Genomic DNA, 24,338 nt, shown 5'->3' on the forward strand with positions numbered 1-24,338 from the left:
GATCGCATCATGTTAACAGGTGGAGCACCACTCATTGGAATACTGTGGGTGGGAAAACAGTCATAGTCCCACATTGATTGGCATATATGGCATGAGCTAAAAACGTATGATGCCTCCCCTACATGTTTCGGTGAAACATCACCGTCATCAGGAGGTACCAACGCGTTTCCAGTGCTCGGCTGCACCCCGAATCATGAGTGATGATTAAGGGTGCAGCCTAACACTGAAAATTCCTTAAATTTGGTGGGGTACAGAGTATTTGTTTACTTGTCTACCGATACATGATGTTTTAAACAAGTCTTCAATAAACGCTCACTCTTTTACTGCAATGTCTACACTGGATCAGTTTTCCTTTCGACCATTGTTGCAGCGACACCGGGTGGAGGTGCGGTCCGTACGAATTAGAAAAAAAGCAGCCAATAAGGCAGGTAAGCTGATTCTGTCTTTGCTGTGTTAAAGGGGTACTCAACCCCTAGACATCTTATCCCTTATCCAAAGGATAGGGGATAAGATGTCTGATCGCAGGGGTCCTGCCGCTGGGGACCCCCTGTGATCTCGCCTACGGCACTCCAGACATCTGGTGCACGGACTGAACTTCGCTCCATGACTGATGACTGGCGATGCGGGGCAGAGGCTTGTGATGTCACATCCACACCCCGCTCGTAATGTCATGGCCACGCCCACTCAATGCAAATCTATGGGAGGGGGCGTGACATCCCGAGCCTCCGTGCTGCACCTGATGCTCTAGACGAACGCCGGGTGCAACAGGCAGATCGCTGGGGTCCCCAGCAGCGGATAGGGGATAAGATGTCTAGGGGCGAAGTACCCCTTTAATTCTCCTATGTCTGTTATCTACATTAAAAGTGTCTACAATAATTCACCTGGTTTGCAAGCACAAGACAAAACTCTGTGAGCTCCTTGCTGATCCCTGTGTGCAGTGGATGATTTATAAATTACCCGTGATGTTTTCACTGTTAGGACAGTATTCGACCCTACTGCAGTCTAATATCCTAGCTATATACCATCCCTTAGTGTTATACCCCTTTAACAAGGGGTTCTTTGGTGTAAATAAATGTTTTCAAATCAACTGGTGGCATAAAATTATACAGATTTGTAAATTACTTCTATATAAAAATCTTCCAGTACTTATCAGCTGCTGTAAGCTCCAGAGGAAGTTGTGTAGTTCCTTCCAGTCTGACCACAGTGCTCTCTGCTGCCACCTCTGTCCGTGTCAGGAACTGTCCAGAGCAGGAGAGGTTTGCCATGGGGAATTGCTCCTGCTCTGGACAGTTCCTGACGTGGACAGAGGTGTCAGCAGAGAGCACTGTGGTCAGACTGGAAAGAACTACACAACTTCCTCTGGAGCATAGCAGCTCATAAGTACTGGAAGGATTAAGATTTTTATATTGAAATAGTTTACAAATCTGTATAATTTTATGCCATTAGTTGATTTTAAAACATTTCATTTCCACCGGTGTACCCCTTTAAGCCTTGGTAAGTATGTGTGTCTGCTCCCAAAACTGAAGAGAAGAGGGTAGAGAGATCATCTGTGTATGTAATTACTATGCCCGTCGGACATTTTTAGTAATCTTACAATTAATGCAAATTTCTTATTAATTGTGCAACCATAAGAGGTGTGGACCGGGCAGGATCTAGCTGTAACCAGGAAACATTGGAAAATATATTTAATTAATGAAATCACCATAAAACAATTAAATCATATTTCCCAACATTAGCAGATGGAGAAGAAACATAGGTATATTAGTATATCTAGGAACAACATTTCATTTTATGTGTCTGTATTTCTGAATCCTAGAACACCCCATCAGTGGCCCGCCATCCACAGTGCCCCTATTACAATGCTGCCAGACAGGCAGACCAAAAAAAGCCAATGTGAGGCACCAAAAGGATGGGCAGGGTTGAATCTTGATACTGGCCAAGGTCATGGGCTGCCAGCTTTTGTGAGTGGCCAGTAACAGGCAAACAGGTCAAGTTATGGCCTACAGGGGGAGGTAGAGGAGATAGAGCCACATTAAAAAGGTCACAGTTATCAGACCAGAACAAAAAAAGCACCAGAAAGGAGAGCCCCCCCCCCAAAAAAAAAAATTCCCTTCCCATACGGGCCACCTGCAAGGGTCCAGGATTGATGTCCCTGCTTCGCCAAAGCTTAGGGGGAACCAACATGCCCCAGCCTCCACCTAAGTGTCAACCCAAGCATCCCTTAAAGAAGGGACAAAAGGTTTTAGGTCCCAGGCAAACAGGCACTGCCAAAGGAGGTGCAAAGTTGTTTCCTCTGAATGGGCACCTATGGCAGTACCTGGTGTTGCAAAGTCATGAAATTAAAGTTTGCGGAGGCAGGCCCTCCTGAATGCCCATCTAAGCCTTCTAGATCAGTGGTTCTTAACATAGCGCACACCGGGACGTCACTGACTTCCCGTGCGTGCGCCCATGGAAACGAAGGCGCCGAGGACCGGAGGATAGAGAAGGAGGAAGACGCGCGCTGGCCAGCTTGGTAGGTGACCAGCGGCACGTCATGTTTGGTGCTTCGACCACCGGTTCCAAGACCTACTGCTATAGCCGGAGCGGTGGTCGGAGCACTGAAGTGGGCAGTTCACAGGCATACAGCCTCCAGCCATACATTGTATATGGCTGGAGGCTGTATGTCTGTGGGGGAACACTGCCTACATCAGTGGTCTTTAACTTGTGGACCTCCAGATGTTGCAAAACTACAACTCCCAGCATGCCCGGACAGCAAACGGCTGTCCGGGGATGCTGGGAGTTGTAGTTTTGCAACATCTGGAGGTCCGCAGGTTCAAGACCACTGGCCTACATAATGTGGGGAAACATTGCCTGCCCAATGTGGGGGAACACTGCCTGCCTAATGTGGGGGAAGACTGCCTGCCTAATGTGTGGGGGAACACTGCCTGCACCTAATGTGTGGGGGAACACTGCCTGCCTAATGTGGGGGAACACTGCCTGCCTAATGTGGGGGAACACTGCCTGTGCCTAATGTGGGGGAACACTGCCTGTGCCTAATGTGGGGGAACACTGCCTGCGCCTAATGTGGGGGAACACTGCCTGCGCCTAATGTGGGGGAACACTGCCTGCCTAATGTGGGGGAAAACTGCCTGCCTAATGTGTGGGGGAACACTGCCTGCGCCTAATGTGTCTTAATGGTTTTGTTCTTTAATGGTTTTGTTCATTTTGTGCACCTATGTATAAATATATACTTAAATATATTCCTCTTATGTTTTGAATTTGAAAAAATCATATTTTATTTTTCCAATTAAGAGGGGTTCGGCGAATGCGCATATGAAACTGGTGGGGTCCAGCACCTCCAACAAGGTTAAGAACCACTGTTCTAGAAGCTCTTCACTCCGTGGCCGGTCGCCCCATCCAATTCTTTCACTCTACAGACATGCAGTGGAAGATTTGATTGACTTCTGGGGAGTGAGCCGCTCACTGCTGTGCACTTCACCCAGCTATTGCTCAAGACCCGATGCAATCTAAATTTTTGACATATCTGATAAATGACACTAACGCTTTAAAGGCAGTGTTTCCCAACCAGGGTGCCTTCGGCTGTCCGGGCATGTTGAGAGTTGTAGTTTTGCAACAGCTGGAGGTACCCTGGTTGAAAAACACATCTTTAAAAGGAGTATTCCCCTCCCCCCCCTCCCCAAACATCTTACACCCTATGCAAAAAATAGGGGAGAAGATGTCTGATTGCAGGGTTTGGCCGCTGGGACGCCCGCGATCACTGACGTGGCACCCCAGTCATTCGGTGCATCGAGCAAACTCTGCTCCGCTTCGTGCCGGATGACGGGCGACCACAGCCGTCACGTCACGTCCCATAGACATGAATGTGGGGATGTGTGGCATGACGTCATGAACACGGAAGCCCCAAGCTTCCAGAACACCGGTGGGAGGGGTCCCAGCGGCCGAACTCCCTGCGATCAGACATATTTTTTATCCTTTGGATAGGGGATAAGATGTCAAGGGACTGAGTACCCCTTTAGGGAGCGTGCAACTTAGATTTAGTGGGGGCATCACTACCATGGCCCGAATCTTTCACACCCTTTACAGCCCTGACTGCTTAAAGGGGTACTCCGGTGAAAACCTTTTTTCTTTTAAATCAACTGGTGCAAGAAAGTTAAACATATTTGTAAATTACTTCTATTAAAAAATCTTAATCCTTCCAGTACTTATTAGTTGCTGAATACTACAGTGGAAATTTTTTTCCATTTGAAACACAGAGCTGTCTGCTGACATCATGAGCACAGTGCTCTCTGCTGACACCTAAAATGGACAGAGATGTCAGCAGAGAGCACTGTGCTCGTGATGTCAGCAGAGAGCTGTGTTTCAAAAAGAAAAGAATTTCCGCAGCTAATAAGTACAGGAAGGATTAAGATTTTTTAATAGAAGTCATTTACAAATCTGTTTAACTTTCTGGCACCAGTTGATTTAAAAAAAAAAAAAGTTTTTCACCGGAGTACCCCTTTAAAAAATCAGGTAGGAAATTCTGTATGTAGCAGCGGCCGCCCATATCAGTCAGAACTAGAACCACTCAGACATGAGCTTCAATGCCAAATATGCATTTCTGAACAGATTCTGCTAAAAGAATTGACATATTCATTCTTTTTGCGGAATCAGGTTTGCAGAATTTCCGCTGTGGAAAGTCTGAAAATCTGCCGTGTGAATGGTACAGCGGAAATCCTATTGACCACAATGTTACCTTCATGTAGTGGAATTTTCTAGCTGAATTTTTAAGCTGGAATCCATTAGGAAAATCCGCTTGGTATTAAAGGGGTATTCTGGGATTTATTTTTCTTTTAAAGAACAACTGCAGTGGAAAACACTTATCCCCTATCCAGAGTCTGCTTTTATCCATAGTATTCCGCAGAGCGCTTGTGTAGACCTGGTATCTGACTGGCGTATGGTCACTATATGGCGGTATTATTGGTCATACATAGTGATGCTAGCATAGTGGTAACACACACTTGTCCGTGACCAAAAAAGTGTCACCTGTCCCTGACCATATTATTATGTGTTTATATCGTCCTTCTTTTATTTTCCCTCCAGTGTTGATGGTGCTGTTTATATATTAAGGGAGTGATCGAGTGAAGCGAAATTCACTGCGCCGCACATCGCATGTCGCTATTTTACTGTCATATGGAGGGGAGATGGTATCGTATGTGGGCTGGTGGAGCATGCTGGAAGTTGTAGTTTTGCAACAGCTGGAGGCACACTGGTTGGGAAAACTACTATAGATGGGCAGATCTCCCAAAATGTATATAAAGAGGTAGGACACATGTTAATATGTAAGACATATAAAGGTTAGATGACTCCCATCATACCTCAGGGTGGGGCACAGAATTGATTTGCAGCGGTGGCACCATCAGTGCTCCTGGGCATCTCCATTGTCATCATCGCTGACAATAAAATTATAAAAGATAAAATTAAGTATTTATAACTTACTTCTAATTCTAAACTTGTGTATCGGGGAGACTGGCGCATTACAGGTTTCGTCTATTCAGTATCCCTTGTTGGCTCTTTCCATGAATTTGCTGATAAGGGTCCATAGATGGCAGAACCTTATGTTCTTACCACCCAATCTGCAGGACGCTGGCACCACCTGCAGGTGAAAGGTGGTATAACATGGTACCCATTCTAATGAATAGACAAATGTGTTACACTTGGTCACATTGAGTCTTCCGGAGTAAGAGCCACTCTTTACAGCAGTGTTTTCAAACCAGTTTGCCTCTAGCTGTTGCAAAACTACAACTCTCAGCATGCCCGGACAGCAAGGGTCTGTCCAAACATGCTGGGAGTTATAGTTTTGCAACAACTGGAGGCATCGTGGTTGGGAAACACTGTTGTACAGCATATCTATTTTGCTGATAGGGAAGGTTCTTAGTGATGGACACCCCTTTCAGATAGATAGATAGGAGATAGATAGATAGATAGATAGATATGAGATAGATAGATATGAGATAGATAGATATGAGATAGATAGATATGAGATAGATAGATATGAGATAGATAGATAGATATGAGATAGATATGATATAGAGAGATAGATAGATAGATAGATAGATAGATATGAGATAGATAGATAGATACGATATAGATAGATATGAGATAGATATGAGATAGATAGATAGATATGAGATAGATAAATATGAGATAGATAGATAGATATGAGATAGATAAATTAGATAGATAGAAAGATAGATATGATATAGATAGATATGATAGATAGATAGATATGAGATAGATAGATAGATAGATAAATAGATATGAGATAGATAGATAGATAGATAGATATGAGATAGATATTAGATAGATAGATATGGGATAGATAGATAGATAGATATGATATAGATAGATAGATAGATATGATATAGATAGATATGAGATAGATAGATATGAGATAGATAGAGATATGAGATAGATAGATATGAGATAGATAGATATGAGATAAATAGATAGATAGATAGATATGAGATAAATAGATAGATATGAGATAAATAGATAGATATGAGATGGATCGATAGATAGGTACATAATATATATATATATATATATGAGATTAGGCATGAGTTGGTTATCAGGGATCTCTATATTTCTTCAAGGTACCTGTAGTATGTGGATACAGGTTTCAGGAAGCATATCATTCCTCCAAGGAAAGATGGGTGAGATATTAGGAATCTAGAAATAGTTCAATCCCTAGCAGACCATAGCTGCTCAGGACAGGTAAAGTCTGTTTTTGGGCCAGGATTTGTATGGAATGATAGGAAGATTGGTAGCGGGACCTTTCATTCCCTTTTTAGCTAGTTTTCCATGTGGCCAAAATTGGCACAGGTGCTCTGCAGGCTAAGGCTATGTTAACATGGCGAAAATGCTGTCAAAATTGACTGCACATTGTGTCCAATAGAGATTCTGCTGTCCCATTTACACGGTGGAATTTCTGCATTCCAGATTCTGCAAAAAATATAACATCTATCTGTAATCTTGAAGAATTCCGTGAAGGATTCATATTGAACTCAATAGGGCTTTGAATTTTGGCAAAATTCTGTGTTTTCAGCACATAGAAATTCTGCCGAAACTCCACCCAAATTCTCCTTAAAGGGGTACTCCGCTGCTCAACGTTTGGAACAAACTGTTCCAAACGCTGGAGCCGGCGCCGGGAGCTCATGACAACATAGCCCCGCCCCTGATGCCGCCCCGCCCCCTCAATGCAAGTCTATGGGAGGGGGCGTGACAGCCGTCACGCCCCCTCCCATAGACTTGCATTGAGGGGGCGGGGGCGTGATGTCATGAGCTCCCGTCACCGGCTCCTGCATTCGTAACAGTTTGTTCCAAACGCTGAGCAGCGGAGCACCCCTTTAAATTCTCCTCAAATTCTGCAAAAAACTACAAACAATCTGCCAAAAGCTTTGCAGAACAGAATCTGAACAGATTCGAACCATGTGAACATATCCTAAGGCTGAGTTTTGTAGCCTCAGAAAAAGGGGACATTTAGACTTGAGTGAATGAGACATCTGACGACTGTTTTGTTGGGTGGCTGGTAGAAAGCCACCTCTATAGCAGGAAATGATTTTGTATTTTCCTGCTGTATAGACAAATGTGACTTTCATGCCTAGTGAGTTGTGCCAAGTTCCCCATCCTGATGATGCATTGTTTGACTGTATTATTCTTTTTCATGGCGTTCCTCTCATTTCTTTTTGCAGACTGTTATCCTTTATATTTGTGCCTTGAGAAAGGAATTCGAAATCGATGGCCGTATCCCCACCGTACCGGTACCGTACTCCATTCATTTCAATGACCCCCGACAGAGTCAGCTAATGACTCCAATCCTGTCATTTTCTAATTGACATGTCAAAAGTTGTTTTTATTGACAGTAACGCTTTAAAGGGGTACTCCGGCGCTTAGACATCATATCCCCTATCCAAAGGAGAGGGGATAAGATGCCTGATCACGGGGGTCCCGCCGCTGGGGACCCCGTGATCTTGCACGGCGCCCCCCATTAAAATCAGTCCCCGGAGCGTGTTCGCTCCGGGTCTGATTAACGTCGATCACGGGGCCTGAGCATTGTGATGTCACGGCTCCGCCCCCATGTGACGCCACGCTCCGCCCCCTCAATGCAAGCCTATGGGAAGGGGGCGTGGCAGCTGTCCCATAGACTTGCATTAAGGGGAGGGGCGTGACATCACAAGGGAAGAGTCGTGACGTCACGGTCTCACGTCACCGTGGTCGGGAGCCGAAGCCTCCAGCGTTTCCGGAAGCCGCAACAGGTGGGTCCTGCAGCCGAGATCCCGGGGGTCCCCAGCGGCGGGACTACCGCGACCTGACATCTTATCCCCTATCCTTTTAGATAGGGGATATGATGTCTAGGGGCGGAGTTCCCCTTTAAGTGACTCTAAACGTGGCATGGTTGCTGGTGCAAGACGCGCTGCTCTGAGTAATTCAGAAACTGATAATCTACTGGGATTTTTCGCACACAACCATCTCTAGGATTTACAGAAAATGGTCCGAAAATGTAAAAAATACCCAGTGAGCAGCAGTTGTGATGACCAAAATGAGTGATTGATGTCAAAGGGGAATGGGCAGACTGGTTTGGGATGACATAAAGGTAACAGTAATTCAAATAATCACTAGTTACAACGAAGGTTTGCAGAATACCATCTCTATTGTATATATATATATATATATATATATATATATATATATATATACACACGCGCTACCTAGGATAATAGATGTAGCTGCCGATAATTAATATTTGGTTCCCTGTTACCATATATGAAGGGGTAAGAATCTAAAAAATTGTAAAAATCAGCAAGTATCAACATTCATAAATTAAGCCCCCTGTTTAGCGCAGATTTTTACTATTTTTTTTAGACAATACCATCTCTGACTGCACAACACGTCCAACCTTGAAGCAGATGGGCTACAGCAGCAGGAAACCACACCGGATGCTACTCCTGTCTACAGAGGATACAATTCACACAGGTCACCAAAATTGAACAATGGAAGACTGGAAGAACGTCGTCTGGTCTGATGAGTCTCAATTCCAGCTGGGACAGTGAGTGTATGATGTACTGGACAGCTTAAAGGGGTATTCCGCTGCCCCGGTGTTCGGAACTCTGTGTGCGGGCAGCGGGGGTTCGTGACGTCACAGTCACGCCCCCCTCGTGATGTCACACCACGCCCCCTCAATGCAAGTCTATGGGAGGGGGCATGGCGTAACTAAATGCTCTGAACACTGGGGCAGCAGAGTACCCCTTTAAGAGTCGGCTAGAGGGCAGGCCTGCAGTATGAAGCCATGGACCCCGAATCATTTCACATTTTACTTTTGATTTACGTTTTGTATACGAGATGTCCCAGAAGGTGGGGGCCAGAGCACTCAAATAAGGGCCCCGTTCTGGAGATAGTGCAGGGGAGGGGGAGTTTGGGGTGCAGCGGTATGCCCCCTAGTGATCATGCACTTTTCCTGTGGTAGGGAATACGTTTTATTCACCGATATCCCCTGTAAACAAATCTCCAGAGGTACTGCTGTGGTATAGATGTGAGCTAGCCCTAAAAGGGTTCACACCCCAACACTAGTACTCAGGATAGAGATAGAGGAGCGACCTTGCGCATGCGCAACACTCGCTCTGTTCCCAGGAGAGACTTGGGTCCTCCGTTTATGCTCTATAGCAGTGGTCTCCAACCTGCGGACCTCCAGATGTTGCAAAACTACAACTCCCAGAATGCCCGGACAGCCGTTGGCTGTCCGGGCATTCTGGGAGTTGTAGTTTTGCAACATCTGGAGGTCCGCAGGTTGGAGACCACTGCTCTATAGTACTGAGCTATCTTTATCCCACATTTTGGACTCTAGGAAACCTGGGTCACTGTACTGTCACACAGCTTTCCAAGACTCAGGAATGGAAATCTAGTTATTAGGGGGGCTGTTTCTTGCTTTTGGGTGTGCCTCCAGCTGTTGCAAGAAAACAACTCCCAGCATGCCCGGACATGCTGAGAGTTGTTGTTTTACAAAAGCTGGAGACACATTGGGGGGAATTTATCAAGGGATTTACACAGGATTTTTGGTGTATATTTGTCGCCAAAAAGGTGCACGTGCGACTTTTAGTGGTACGCAGGGCTGCGCGATTTCTCACAATCCCGCTGTTTTACACGAGATCGCTTTTTTTAATTAGCTGTAGGGAGGGATTTACTAGCTGTGATTTTTTGTTGCAAACGGCATAAAAAGTCGCAAATCTACATATAAAAAAGAGGTCTTCGAAAACATCCCGCCCGCATCTAACACCCGCTGTCCGCCCGTATCTAACACCCGCTGCCCGCCCGTATCTAACACCCGCTGCATGCCCTCATCTATCACAGGCTGCCCACATATACCACCCAGCCACCCGCTGTTGTAAGACTACAATTTCCAGCATGCCCTTACAGTGAGGACATGCTGGGAGTTGTAGTCTTGCAGTAGCTAGCTGGCAGATGATAAATGCGGCCGGGCAGCGGGTGGTATATGCGGGCGGAGGGTGGTAAATGGGGGAGCGACGTGGTGGGTGTATGCGGGGGTCAGCGGGTGATAGAGGCAGGCGGTGGGGAGCGGAGCCAGCCGGGAACCCTGAGTATAACACTTCGACATTGTCATTTCATATTCCCTGCCTGGGATTGCGATTGGCCGAGAGGTCTCGACCAATCACAGCTTAAAGAGGGAAAAATGAAACTACAGAGCCATAGTTTTATATTCATGGTAGCCGGCCAGGGAGCGGAGTTTCATTTTTCCCTCCTGAAGCTGTGATTGGCCGAGACCCCTCGGCCAATCACAGTTCCAGGCGGGGAATATGGTTCCTGGTTCCTGGCCCCCCACCGCCCGCCCGCATCTATCACCTGCTGCCCCCTGCATACACCCAATGCCCACAGTATGCCACCAGCACACCCCCCCCCCCCAAACACCGCCCGCACACCACACAACTACAACTCCCAGCATGCTGGGAGTTGTAGTCATGTGGCGCAGGCAGGTGGGAGATGTGCGAGTGGGTTACAAGCACCCCTGTCACCCACCCGCACATTTCCCACCAGCCCGCGCCTCACAACTACAACTCCCAGCATGCCTTTAGGGTGAGGACATGCTGGGAGCTGTAGTCATGCGGCGCAGGGGGGTGGGAGATAAGCTGGCTTCCCTGGCTGTTGCTAAACTACAACTCCCATGATGAGAGTTGTAGTTTAGGAACAGGGTTCCTCCAGCTGTTGGGATGGGGGATGTAGTTTAGCAACTGCTGGAGGCACCAAAAATGTTTTAACATATTTTTCATGTTCTTTTCTTCTTATTTTAGATCCGTGTATCCAGAGGACTTCTTTAGATTTGGTGGATTACGCCGATGACCAGCGTTTGTTTTTTTTTGTCTAATATTAATAAAATGGTTAACTAGGGCTTATGGGGAAGTGTTTTTTTAAATATTTTTTTTTTTTTTTTTTTTAGTGTGGTGTTTATTTAAGTTTTCTTAACAGGCATAGTAGTGAAAGCTGTCTAATAGACGGAATCCATTACTAAGCCGGGGCTTAGCGTTAGCCACAAAAACAGCTAGCGCTAACCCCCAATTATTACCCCGGTACCCACCGCCACAGGGGTGCAGGAAGAGCCGGTACCAATAGGCCTGGAGCGTCAAAAATGGCGCTCCTGGGCCTATGCGGTAAAAGGCTGGCGTTATTTAGACTGGGGAGGGCCGGTAACAATGGTCCTCGCCCACCCTGGTAACGTCAGGCTGTTGCTGCTTGGTTGGTATCTGGCTGATACTGAAAATAGGGGGAACCCTACACGATTTTTTATTTTTTAATTATTTATTCAAAAAATGTGTGTGGTTCCCCGTATTTTCTTCTCAGCACAATACCAACCAAGCAGCAACAGCCTGACGTTACCAGGGTGGGCGAGGACCATTGTTACTGGCCCACCCCAGCCTAAATAATGCTGCCTGTTACCACCTAGGCACAGGAGCACCGTTTTTGACGCTCCGGGCCTGTTGGTATGGCTCTTCCCGGCACCTCTGTAGCGGTGGGTACCGGAGTAATAATTGGGGGTTAGCGCTAGCTGTTTTTGTGGCTAACGCTAAGCCCGGCTTAGTAATGGATTCCATCTATTAGACAGCTTCCAAAAAACACTTCCCCAGAAGCCCTCGTTAACCATTTTATTAATATTAAACAAAACAAAAAACTTCTGGTCACTGTAGTCCAAAGCAGGGGAAGCAAATAGATAGAAGTAAAAAACATGGCAACTCACCAAAAATGACGACTGTAGTACGGTGATTTATTCTGAATCATTCTGAAGTGCAAGCAGAAATCACAAGTCCATAATGACACGCTATTAGGGAAATCTGAAGTAGTCCTTTACATACACGGAACTGAAATGAGAAAAAAAAAACATACAAAAAAGTGGTAAAAAAAATGAAATATATATATCTCGGACGTTTTTGTCACAAATGCGGCTTTAGAGCAGAAAAGTCACAGAGGAGAAGAGGTGGAGTTACAAAGTGGTGTTCTGGAGTCATTTCTTGGTTTTTGCTTATGAATGCTAAAAAAGTGTTTTTGCTTATGTGAGCCAAATTTATCAACCCCCTGTGATAGTCTGATAAACGTGTCACACGTAAGAAACACTTACACCATGGAAAACAGTGTACGCAAGTCGTGTACGTAAGCACAGCTTGATGAATTCTCCCCACTGTGTGGAAAACTGCAAAAAGCATATTTATAATTCGGGATACTAGGAAAGCTGGGTAACAGCGGCAAAAGCTCTGGAAACCATAAAACAGTGTTTCCCAACCAGGGTGCCTCCAGCTGTTGCAAAACAACAACTCCCAGCATGCCCAGGAAGCCTTTGGCTGTCTGGGCACGCTGGGAGTTGGAGACACACTGTTTGGAAAACACTGCCTTAGCAAATTTATGATTTGGGACACTAGGAAAGCTGGGTGACAGCGGCAATAGCTATGGAGACCATATTAAAGGGGTACTCCGGTGAAAAACTTATTTTTTTTTTAAATGACTTGGTGCCAGAAGGTTAAACAGATTTGTAAATTACTTCTATTTAAAAATCTAAATCCTTCCAGTACTTATTAGCAGCTGTATACTACAGAGGAAGTTCTTTTCTCTTTGAACTTCTTTTTTGTCTTGTCCACAGTGCTCTCTGCTGACACCTCTGTCCGTGTCAGGAACTGACCAGAGCAGCATAGGTTTGCTATGGGGATTTTCTCCAGTTCCTGATACAGGCATCAGGTGTCAGCAGAGAGCACTGTGGACAAGACAAAAAAGAAATTCAAAAAGAAAATAATTTCCTCTGTAGCATACAGCTGCGAATAAGTACTGGAAGGATTAAGGTTTTGGCACCAGTTGATTTAAAAAAAAAGATGTTTTCCACCGGAGTACCCCTTTAAATTGCCTCCAGCTTTCCATCACTAATAGTAAACCAGTCTAGTTGTGTAGCAAATTATCCTCCTGCTCCAGCACAGCTTAATAGATCTGCCATTCAGGTCCATAGGAAAGCTGGGTGACTGCACTGACCGTCATCCAGTTTTCCCTGATTAAGTAATAGCAAAGCTATCTACCTATGTATAAGGCGACATGACAGCCCCTATGTAGATCTGCCATTCAGGTCCATAGGAATGCTGGGTGACTGCTGTAAGAGTAGCCATACTGACCGTCATCCAGCTTTCCCCGATTAAGTAATAGCAAAGCTATCTACCTATGTATAAGGCGACATGACAGCCCCGGTATAGATCTGCCATTCAGGTCGATAGGAAAGCTGGGTGACTCCTGTAATAGACGTAACAGTTGCCATACTGACCGTCATCCAGCTTTCCCTGATTAAGTAATAGCAAAGCTATCTACCTATGTATAAGGCGACATGACAGCCCCGGTGAAAGCTCTACTCTAGCCGCGGGCTGACTTATCACTTCTAGGCCGCAGCGCCGCGGTTGCCTCGGTAACCGGCTACACCGGAAATGGGTGCGGGAGGGACTTCCGGACACGTTTTGTTGATGGTTGCATCAGAATCTGAGTGGAGGTATCGGGATGGCAACGGCAGCCGGGGATCAGGGTGAGTGCGGGGGGTATACCGTGTATATCGGGTGTACAGTGACGTCATGTGTGGTGTATACATGTATATTGATAGGTGAATGGCTGGTGACATCCTGTGACAGCTCTGTAGTCTATGACTGTCAATCACTGTCATCTATAGGGGGCGCCACTGCCACACACCGATCTGCATGGTGGAATGTTACATTGTTGCTAATTGTAACAGAAAGACATTTTTACCTGTAATGTTAGGGAATGTTTACAATGATCTACCACAGTGTTCTCCAACCTGTTGCAAAACTACCACTCCCAGCATGCCCTGACAGCCGAAGGCTGTCAGGGCATGCTGGGAGTGGTAGTTTTGCAACAGCTGGAGATGCTGTGACTGTCTGGGCATGCTGGGAGTGGTAGTTTTGCAACAGCTGGAGATGCTGTGACAGTCTGGGCATGCTGGGAGTGGTAGTTTTGCAACAGCTGGAGATGCTGTGACTGTCTGGGCATGCTGGGAGTGGTAGTTTTGCAACAGCTGGAGATGCTGTGACTGTCTGGGCATGCTGGGAGTGGTAGTTTTGCAACAGCTGGAGATGCTGTGACTGTCTGGGCATGCTGGGAGTGGTAGTTTTGCAACAGCTGGCGATGCTGTGACTGTCTGGGCATGCTGTACATTGTAGTTCTGCAACAGCATAAGACCCTTCGGCTGTCAGGGCATGCTGGAATTTGTAGTTTTGCAACAGCTAAAGACCCATCAGCTCTCAGGACCTGCTGTAAGGCTGGGTTCACACCTCGTTTTTTCAAGTACGTTTCCCGTTTACGTTTTCATTATTGAAAACGTATGGAACCGTATTGAAAACCGTATACATAGACCAATAATTGAAAAACGGATGCATCCGGTTGTGGACGGTTTGCTTGCAATACGGTTTTCTCCCGTACTCAAAACCGTAGTTGACCACGGTGTTGTCTCCGGTTTAAAAACCGTACTGCAACCGCATAAGTTTTTTTTTTTAGCATGGACGTCAATGGGAAACGCACATGTATACGGTTCCATACGGGAAACAGTATGCGGTTTTTACTTTGCACATGCGCATTTGCATCGTAAAGTCCCCACCCAAGACCCCTCCCATTAAAAATGGACAACATTTTCAAAAACGTATGTTTTAAAAAAAAAAATACAAATAAAAACTGACGGACGGGACTGTATGCACTTTTAAAAACAGTATACGGTTTAAAAACGCATACAGTTTACTTTTTGTCATACGGTTTTCTTTAGAAAAACTGATAGAAAACAGTATGGCAAAAACGTGATGTGAAACCAGCCTAAGTTGAAGTTCTGCAACAGCCAAAGACCCTTCACAGTCAAGGAATGCTGGGCGTTGTAGTTTTGCAACAGCTGGAGAGCCTCAGGTTGGGAAACACTGATCTACCACATTGCGCTGCCATCTGCTTTCATACTAATGAAGATTATAGCTCCAGTGGCAGAATTTAACGCAGCCATAGTACAAAATATCAGTCCTATATTATCTCCTTTAAGGAAAACTGTCAGTTTTCTCACCCCCCCGCACTAACCAGTGGTACTGGCTGGTAGTGTGGGGGACGCTGATCATTATGATGCTTACCGCACCCGGATCCGCAGCGCCGTTTGGCCGTAATCTTCGATTTTTGGTATATGCTAATGAGGTGCTAACTGGCACCGGCCAGGCTAACTGGCACTCTGACATCAGTGCTGCCCAGCTCATCAATATTCCTCCCCTCTCTCTTCATTACAGTACTGTTGTCAGAGTGCCAGTTAGCACCTCATTAGCATATACAGTGACCCCCCCCCCCCGACCTACGATGGCCCCGACATACGATCATTTCAACATACAATGGCCTCTCAGAGGCAGCATCAACATACGATGCTTTTGTATGTCGGGGCCATCGCATAAACAGCTATCCTGCAGCGCAGACTGCTTCAGCTGCCACCGGAAAGCCGTTTACGGTGCCCCGTGTGGTCCGCTGACGATCACTTACCTGTCTTCGGGGCTCCGGCGCGTCCTCTTCGGGATCCCCTGCATCGTCGGCGCTCTCCATCGTCGTCATCACGTCGCTGCGCACGCCGTCCCGTCATCCAATAGGAGCGGCGTGCGTAGCGACGTCATGGTGGCGACGGAGAGCGAGGATGCCGGGGAAGCAGAGGCCTTGCTGTAGCGTCGGGGACACCTTGGGAACGCGGCGACAGCGATGGAAGGCGACATCCAGGGAAGCGGCGACGGTCCGGAGCGGCAGGGACAGGTGAGTACAACTTCCTCTAACAGTGGTCTTCAACCTGCGGACCTCCAGATGTTGCAAAACTACAACTCCCAGCATCTGGAGGTCCGCAGGTTGTAGACCACTGTCCTATACTTTACATTGCACGGATCTTTTTGGAACACAGAGCTCTCTGCTGACATCACGGGCACAGTGCTCTCTGCTGACATCTCTGTCCATTTTAAGAACTGTCCAGAGTAGGAGAAAATCCCCATAGCAAACATATGCTGCTCTGGACAGTTCCTAAAATGGACAGAGATGTCAGCAGAGAGCACTGTGCTTGTGATGTCAGCAGAGAGCTCTGTGTTCCAAAAAGAAAAGAATTTCCTCTGTAGTATTCAGCAGCTAAAAAGTACTGGAAGGATTAAGATTTTTTTAATAGAAGTAATTTACAAATCTGTTTAACTTTCTGGCACCAGTTGATTTAAAAAATAAAAAAGTTTTCCACCGAAGTACCCCTTTAACCCCTTAAGGACGCAGGACGTAAATGTACGTCCTGGTGAGGTGGTACTTAACGCACCAGGACGTACATTTACGTCCTAAGCATAACCGCGGGCATCGGAGCGATGCCCGTGTCATGCGCGGCTGATCCCGGCTGCTGATCGCAGCCAGGGACCCGCCGGCAATGGCCGACGCCCGCGATCTCGCGGGCGTCCGCCATTAACCCCTCAGGTGCCGGGATCAATACAGATCCCGGCATCTGCGGGAGTTCGCGATTAAAATGAACGATCGGATCGCCCGCAGCGCTGCTGCGGGGATCCGATCATTCATAACGCCGCACGGAGGTCCCCTCTCCTTCCTCCTTCTGGCTCCCGGCGTCTCCTGCTCTGGTCTGTGATCGAGCAGACCAGAGCAGGAGATGACCGATAATACTGATCTGTTCTATGTCCTATACATAGAACAGATCAGTATTAGCAATCATGGTATTGCTATGAATAGTCCCCTATGGGGACTATTCAAGTGTAAAAAAAAATGTAAAAAAATGTAAAAGTAAAAGTAAAAAAAAAGTGAAAAATCCCCTCCCCCAATAAAAAAGTAAAACGTCCGTTTTTTCCTATTTTACCCCCAAAAAGCGTAAAAAAACATTTTTTATAGACATATTTGGTATCGCCGCGTGCGTAAATGTCCGAACTATTAAAATAAAATGTTAATGATCCCGTACGGTGAACGGCGTGAACGAAAAAAATTTTAAAAAGTCCAAAATTCCTACTTTTTTAATACATTTTATTAAAAAAAAATTATAAAAAATGTATTAAAAGTTTTTTATATACAAATGTGGTATCAAAAAAAAGTACAGATCATGGCGCATAAAATGAGCCTCCATACCGCCACTTATACTGAAAAATAAAAAAGTTATAGGTCATCAAAATAAAGGGATTATAAACGTACTAATTTGGTTAAAAAGTTTGTGATTTTTTTTAAGCGCAACAATAATATAAATGTATATAATAATGGGTATCATTTTAATCGTATTGACCCTCACAATAAAGAACACATGTCATTTTTACCAGAAATTGTACGGCGTGAAAACAAAACCTTCCAAAATTAGCAAAATTGCGTTTTTCGTTTTAATTTCCCCACAAAAATAGTGTTTTTTGGTTGCGCCATACATTTTATGATATAATGAGTGATGTCATTACAAAGGACAACTGGTCGCGCAAAAAACAAGCCCTCATACTAGTCTGTGGATGAAAATATAAAAGAGTTATGATTTTTAGAAGGCGAGGAGGAAAAAATGAAAACGTAAAAATTAAATTGTCTGAGTCCTTAAGGCCAAAATGGGCTGAGTCCTTAAGGGGTTAAAGGGGTATTCCAGGAAAAACTTTTTTTTTATATATATATATCAACTGGCTCCAGAAAGTTAAATAGATTTTGTAAATTACTTCTATTAAAAAAATCTTAATCCTTTCAGTACTTATGAGCTTCTGAAGTTAAGGTTGTTCTTTTCTGTGCTCTCTGATGACACGTGTCTCGGGAATCGCCCAGTTTAGAAGAGGTTTGCTATGGGGATTTGCTTCTAAACTGGGCGGTTCCCGAGACACATGTCATCAGAGAGCACTTGGACAGAAAAGAGCAACCTTAACTTCAGAAGCTCATAAGTACTGAAAGGATTAATATTTTTTAATTTACAAATCTGTTTAACTTTCTGGAGCCAGTTGATTTATAAAAAAAAAAAGTAGTTTTTTTTCATGAATAACCCCTTTAAATGCATTGTTCCACCAACCTGAGGCTCAACAGCTGTTGCACAACTACAACTCCCAGCAGCCACAGGTTGCAAACTACTGTATTATGGAATCTTGCTGCTCTGGGGCATGCTGGTAGTTGTAGTTTTGCAACAGCTGGAGTGCCCTCAAGCTAGAGAACACTGATATGACCTCTTTCAGCTCTATAGGGTGCAGCCTGTGACTTTTAGGACATGGTGGGAGTTTTGTGCAGCTACAGGTTAAGGAACACTGTGTTATGGTATCTTGCAACGACAGGTTCAGACTGCAGCTGGCAGGACATGCTGGAAGTTGTAGTTTTGCGCTGCAACATCTGGAGGTCCACAGTTTAGACACCACTGCAATAGGGGGTGCTAAAACCTCTGTTTGATGGAGGGTTCTTACACTTTACCTCCCCCGTGGTGCGTTGCACACGTCTCCCCAGCTTTTTGGAAACAATAAGCCCCCCAACAAGCCTGGTGGGAGTTGGAGTTTGGCTATGCACCCTGTTTGGCATTATCAGGCTATAGCCGCCTTGTGGGGGAGATCTCCAGCACATTACACTGCGCTGCTTTCATTTTCACTTTCTTCTAAATGTTAAAGCCTGAAGTTCCTGTAAATGATGCAGAATCTGTAATCACACACATAACCAAGCCCCATATGGGTCTGTGGATAGAAAAATAAAAGTTATGTCTCTTAAATGGAGAGGAGAAAATAATTAAAATAAGCTGTGTCCTTAAAGGGGCACTCCGGTGGAAAACATTTTATTTTATTTTTTAAATCAATTGGTGCCAGAAAGTTTAACAGATTTGTAAATTACTTCTACAATAGACTTGCATTGAGGGGACGGGGTGTGACGTCACAAGGGGGCGAAATCGTGACGTCACGATACTCCGGCCCTGCGGAGAGCTCACAAAGGTGGGTGCGCAATGACCGATTGCCACGATCAGACATCTTATCCCCTATCCAAAGGATAGGGGAAAAGATGTATTAGGGCCGGGTACCCCTTTAAGTCCCTGTCCCCCCCCCCCCAAAGTGTCTGTGCACGTCCCTGATCTGCCGCTGTATAACCATACACAGGCACACACATGACCATACACAGGCACACACATGACCATACACAGGCACACACATGACCATACACAGGCACACACATGACCATACACAGGCACACACATGACCATACACAGGCACACACATGACCATACACAGGCACACACATGACCATACACAGGCACACACATAACCATACACAGGCACACACATAACCATACACAGGCACACACATAACCATACACAGGCACACACATAACCATACACAGGCACACATTGGTTATTAACCACAGCATTATAGAAAGTAGACCACATGATATTCTTAGTTTTTTTTTTCTGTATTAGCATCTTGTATAGGAAAGTGCTGAGATTTCCTGTAAGTTTGACAAAAAAACTGAGGCCACAAGGACAGGTGAATGGGAACCTATGGCTACATTAGGCACATGTCCTGTCAACAGGCAGTTAAGGCCGACGCCGGAATTTTTGCAGGCGATTTCTGAGCTTCGGTTGTTGGGCCCCTGATAAGCTTCTTGGGGACGAGGGATAGTGCAGGAGGCTGTGAATTATCCGGCATGGATCCAGGAGCCGCCGGATTGATCAGTCACTGTTTGCAGAGAACCGGAGTCTTACATATGATAAGGAAGAACGTATTCCAGCAGAGTGTCCCAGGATCTGTCTGTAGAACTGTATGTAGGAAGCGGTAGAGGAGTCTGGAAAGGGGGGCATAAAGGAGTCTGGAGGAAGAGGGAGGCATAAAGGAGTCTGGAGGAAGAGGGAGGCATAAAGGAGTCTGGAGGAAGAGGGAGGGCATAAAGGAGTCTGGAGGAAGAGGGAGGCATAAAGGAGTCTGGAGGAAGAGGGAGGGCATAAAGGAGTCTGGAGGAAGAGGGAGGCATAAAGGAGTCTGGAGGAAGAGGGAGGCATAAAGGAGTCTGGAGGAAGAGGGAGGGCATAAAGGAGTCTGGAGGAAGAGGGAGGGCATAAAGGAGTCTGGAGGAAGAGGGAGGGCATACAGGAGTCTGGAGGAAGAGGGAGGCATAAAGGAGTCTGGAGGAAGAGGGAGGCATAAAGGAGTCTGGAGGAAGAGGGAGGCATAAAGGAGTCTGGAGGAAGAGGGAGGCATAAAGGAGTCTGGAGGAAGAGGGAGGCATAAAGGAGTCTGGAGGAAGAGGGAGGGCATAAAGGAGTCTGGAGGAAGAGGGAGGGCATAAAGGAGTCTGGAGGAAGAGGGAGGCATAAAGGAGTCTGGAGGAAGAGGGAGGCATAAAGGAGTCTGGAGGAAGAGGGAGGGCATACAGGAGTCTGGAGGAAGAGGGAGGGCATACAGGAGTCTGGAGGAAGAGGGAGGGCATAAAGGAGTCTGGAGGAAGAGGGAGGGCGTAAAGGAGTCTGGAGGAAGAGGGAGGGCATAAAGGAGTCTGGAGGAAGAGGGAGGGCATAAAGGAGTCTGGAGGAAGAGGGAGGCTGGAGGAAGAGGGAGGGCATAAAGGAGTCTGGAGGAAGAGGGAGGCTGGAGGAAGAGGGAGGGCATAAAGGAGGCTGGAGGAAGAGGGAGGGCATAAAGGAGGCTGGAGGAAGAGGGAGGGCATAAAGGAGGCTGGAGGAAGAGGGAGGGCATAAAGGAGGCTGGAGGAAGAGGGAGGGCATAAAGGAGGCTGGAGGAAGAGGGAGGGCATAAAGGAGTCTGGAGGAAGAGGGAGGGCATAAAGGAGTCTGGAGGAAGAGGGAGGGCATAAAGGAGTCTGGAGGAAGAGGGAGGGCATAAAGGAGTCTGGAGGAAGAGGGAGGGCATAAAGGAGTCTGGAGGAAGAGGGAGGGCATAAAGGAGTCTGGAGGAAGAGGGAGGGCATAAAGGAGTCTGGAGGAAGAGGGAGGGCATAAAGGAGTCTGGAGGAAGAGGGAGGCATAAAGGAGTCTGGAGGAAGAGGGAGGGCATAAAGGAGTCTGGAGGAAGAGGGAGGGCATAAAGGAGTCTGGAGGAAGAGGGAGGGCATAAAGGAGTCTGGAGGAAGAGGGAGGGCATAAAGGAGTCTGGAGGAAGAGGGAGGGCATAAAGGAGTCTGGAGGAAGAGGGAGGGCATAAAGGAGTCTGGAGGAAGAGGGAGGGCATAAAGGAGTCTGGAGGAAGAGGGAGGGCATAAAGGAGTCTGGAGGAAGAGGGAGGGCATAAAGGAGTCTGGAGGAAGAGGGAGGGCATAAAGGAGTCTGGAGGAAGAGGGAGGGCACAGAGGAGTCTGGATGAGTGGGGAAAAAATTATTCTGGAGAAAGGGGGGTGGGGGGGGGGGAGCACTTATATAGCACAACCACAAATTGTAATGGTTTCAGTCTCATTGACAGTTTCATGTCTTTGCGTGTTTCCTCACTGACAGGAAGTTGTGTAGTCGGCTCATTGTCAAAGGAGTGTTTGTCTCCAGCTTCTCCCTCCCAAAGGGGAACAAATGAGTCTGACTGAGGCGGGCAAAAATAACTGGAGAAGGGGGGGGAGAAATCTGGAGGAAGGGAGCACAGATGAGTATGGCGGAGGAGGGCACAGAGGAGTCTGGAGGATGAGGGCACAAAGGGGTCTGGAAAAGGGAGGCGCAGGAGTCCGAAGAGGGATCTGGAGGAAAACATAGGAGTCTGGAGGTGGGGGACACAAAAATAGTATGGGGAGGGATAGAGGGTTTAAAGAAGGACAAAGAAGGCTTGAGGGGGTAGAGGAGTCTGGAGAAAGGGGGCACAGAAGAGTCTGGGGAGGGCATAGTGGGGGTCTAGAGGAGGACAAAAGAGGCTGGGGGGGGGACAGAGGAGTCTGGAGAAAGGGGGCACAGAAGAGTCTGGGGAGGGCATAGTGGGGGTCTAGAGGAGGACAAAAGAGGCTGGAGTCAAATAATTGTCAGCTACTATTAAAGGTTTGTGTCCAGCAAAATCCTCTGTGCAGCTTTGGGTGTGATTGGAGCAGAATAGTTTATTTTTCTTTTCGTGATTTTTATTCAAGATTTGGTGCAAATTTAACCTGTAAACTTCTATTTGCTTCATCTTTTGGTGACTTTTCTGCCTTATGCCATTAGATCTGTATGTATTGCATGGTGCCCCCTGCTGGATTCAGAGAACTTCTTGTCCTGTTCCCATGTTGCATGGTGCCCGGTGTATTCCAGTGCGGCCCTTCTCACCCTCTGTATGATCTTCTCTTGCAGCTGCGAGCTACCAGTCTGTTCTGAGCATTAGTGATGAGAAGGCCCGGCTGTCCGCCTTACATGACTACCTCAGCTCTCGTAGTTACATCCAGGGCTACACTTTTTCTCAGGCCGATGTAGAGGTGTTCAGGCATCTGGCAGCGCCCCCTCCTGATCATTACTTCCACGTGGTGCGCTGGTACAGGCACATAGCGGCAATCTCATCCGACCCTGCAATGCAACGCAACTCACATAACACACAGCCATGTGAGTAATCCTCCTGTGAGCATGCCTGCCTGCGGATGGTTCATGTTGTCCATTCATCCTTACATCCTGTATTATACTCCAGAGCTGTACTCACTATTCTGCTGGTGAGGTCACTGTGTACATACATTACATTACTTATCCTGTACTGATCCTGAGTTATATCCTGTATTATACTCCAGAGCTGTACTCACTATTCTGCTGGTGAGGTCACTGTTTACATACATTACATTACTTATCCTGTACTGATCCTGAGTTATATCCTGTATTATACTCCAGAGCTGTACTCACTATTCTGCTGGTGAGGTCACTGTATACATACATTACATTACTTATCCTGTACTGATCCTGAGTTATATCCTGTATTATACTCCAGAGCTGTACTCGCTATTCTGCTGGTGAGGTCACTGTTTACATACATTACATTACTTATCCTGTACTGATCCTGAGTTATATCCTGTATTATACTCCAGAGCTGTACTCACTATTCTGCTGGTGAGATCACGGTGTACATACATTACATTACTTATCCTGTACTGATCCTGTGTTATATCCTGTATTATACTCCAGAGCTGTACTCACTATTCTGCTGGTGAGGTCACTGTTTACATACATTACATTACTTATCCTGTACTGATCCTGAGTTATATCCTGTATTATACTCCAGAGCTGTACTCGCTATTCTGCTGGTGAGGTCACTGTGTACATACATTACATTACTTATCCTGTACTGATCCTGAGTTATATCCTGTATTATACTCCAGAGCTGCACTCACTATTCTGCTGGTGAGGTCACTGTGTACATACATTACATTACTTATCCTGTACTGATCCTGTATTATACTACAGAGCTGTACTCACTATTCTGCTGGTGAGGTCACTGTGTACATACATTACATTACTTATCCTGTAATGATCCTGATTTATATCCTGTATTATACTCCAGAGCTGCACTCACTATTCTGCTGGTGGTGTCACTGTGTACATACATTACATTACTTATCCTGTACTGATCCTGAGTTATATCCTGTATTATACTCCAGAACTGTACTCACTATTCTGCTGGTGGGGTCACTGTGTACATACATTACATTACTTATCCTGTACTGATCCTGAGTTATATCCTGTATTATACTCCAGAGCTGTACTCACTATTCTGCTGGTGAGATCACTGTGTACATACATTACTTATCCTGTACTGATCCTGAGTTATATCCTGTATTATACTCCAGAGCTGTACTCACTATTCTGCTGGCGAGATCACTGTGTACATACATTACTTATCCTGTACTGATCCTGAGTTATATCCTGTAT

The 24,338-nt window shown here is 46.1% G+C and overlaps 2 protein-coding genes across 9 annotated transcripts in view; one reads left to right on the top strand and one right to left on the bottom strand.

The window, feature by feature from the left end:
* Positions 1-24,338, bottom strand: part of ELF5 (E74 like ETS transcription factor 5) — a 231,034-nt gene that overhangs the window by 70,789 nt on the left and 135,907 nt on the right. Inside the window, exons 1-3 of one of the 7 annotated variants that reach the window (XM_056527724.1) lie at positions 15,681-15,746; positions 12,281-12,401; positions 5,355-5,429 (exon numbers count right to left, since the gene is read on the bottom strand). In XM_056527724.1, the coding sequence (XP_056383699.1) occupies positions 5,355-5,396 (42 nt within the window). In that variant the 5' untranslated portion in view covers positions 5,397-5,429; positions 12,281-12,401; positions 15,681-15,746. Of the gene's footprint in view, positions 1-5,354; positions 5,430-5,475; positions 5,656-12,280; positions 12,402-13,598; positions 13,639-13,735; positions 13,836-13,881; positions 13,996-15,680; positions 15,747-24,338 lie in introns of those variants that run through there. The other 6 variants (XM_056527719.1, XM_056527722.1, XM_056527721.1 and 3 more) reach the window with 6 other exon arrangements.
* CARS1 (cysteinyl-tRNA synthetase 1) overlaps positions 13,968-24,338 on the top strand; it is a 43,891-nt gene continuing 33,520 nt past the window's right edge. Inside the window, exons 1-2 of one of the 2 annotated variants that reach the window (XM_056527715.1) lie at positions 13,974-14,089; positions 22,782-23,027. In XM_056527715.1, the coding sequence (XP_056383690.1) occupies positions 14,065-14,089; positions 22,782-23,027 (271 nt within the window). In that variant the 5' untranslated portion in view covers positions 13,974-14,064. Of the gene's footprint in view, positions 14,090-22,781; positions 23,028-24,338 lie in introns of both variants that reach the window. The other variant, XM_056527716.1, reaches the window with a different exon arrangement.

This window comes from Hyla sarda, chromosome 6, assembly GCF_029499605.1.
Source record: "Hyla sarda isolate aHylSar1 chromosome 6, aHylSar1.hap1, whole genome shotgun sequence".
NCBI lineage: Eukaryota > Metazoa > Chordata > Amphibia > Anura > Hylidae > Hyla > Hyla sarda.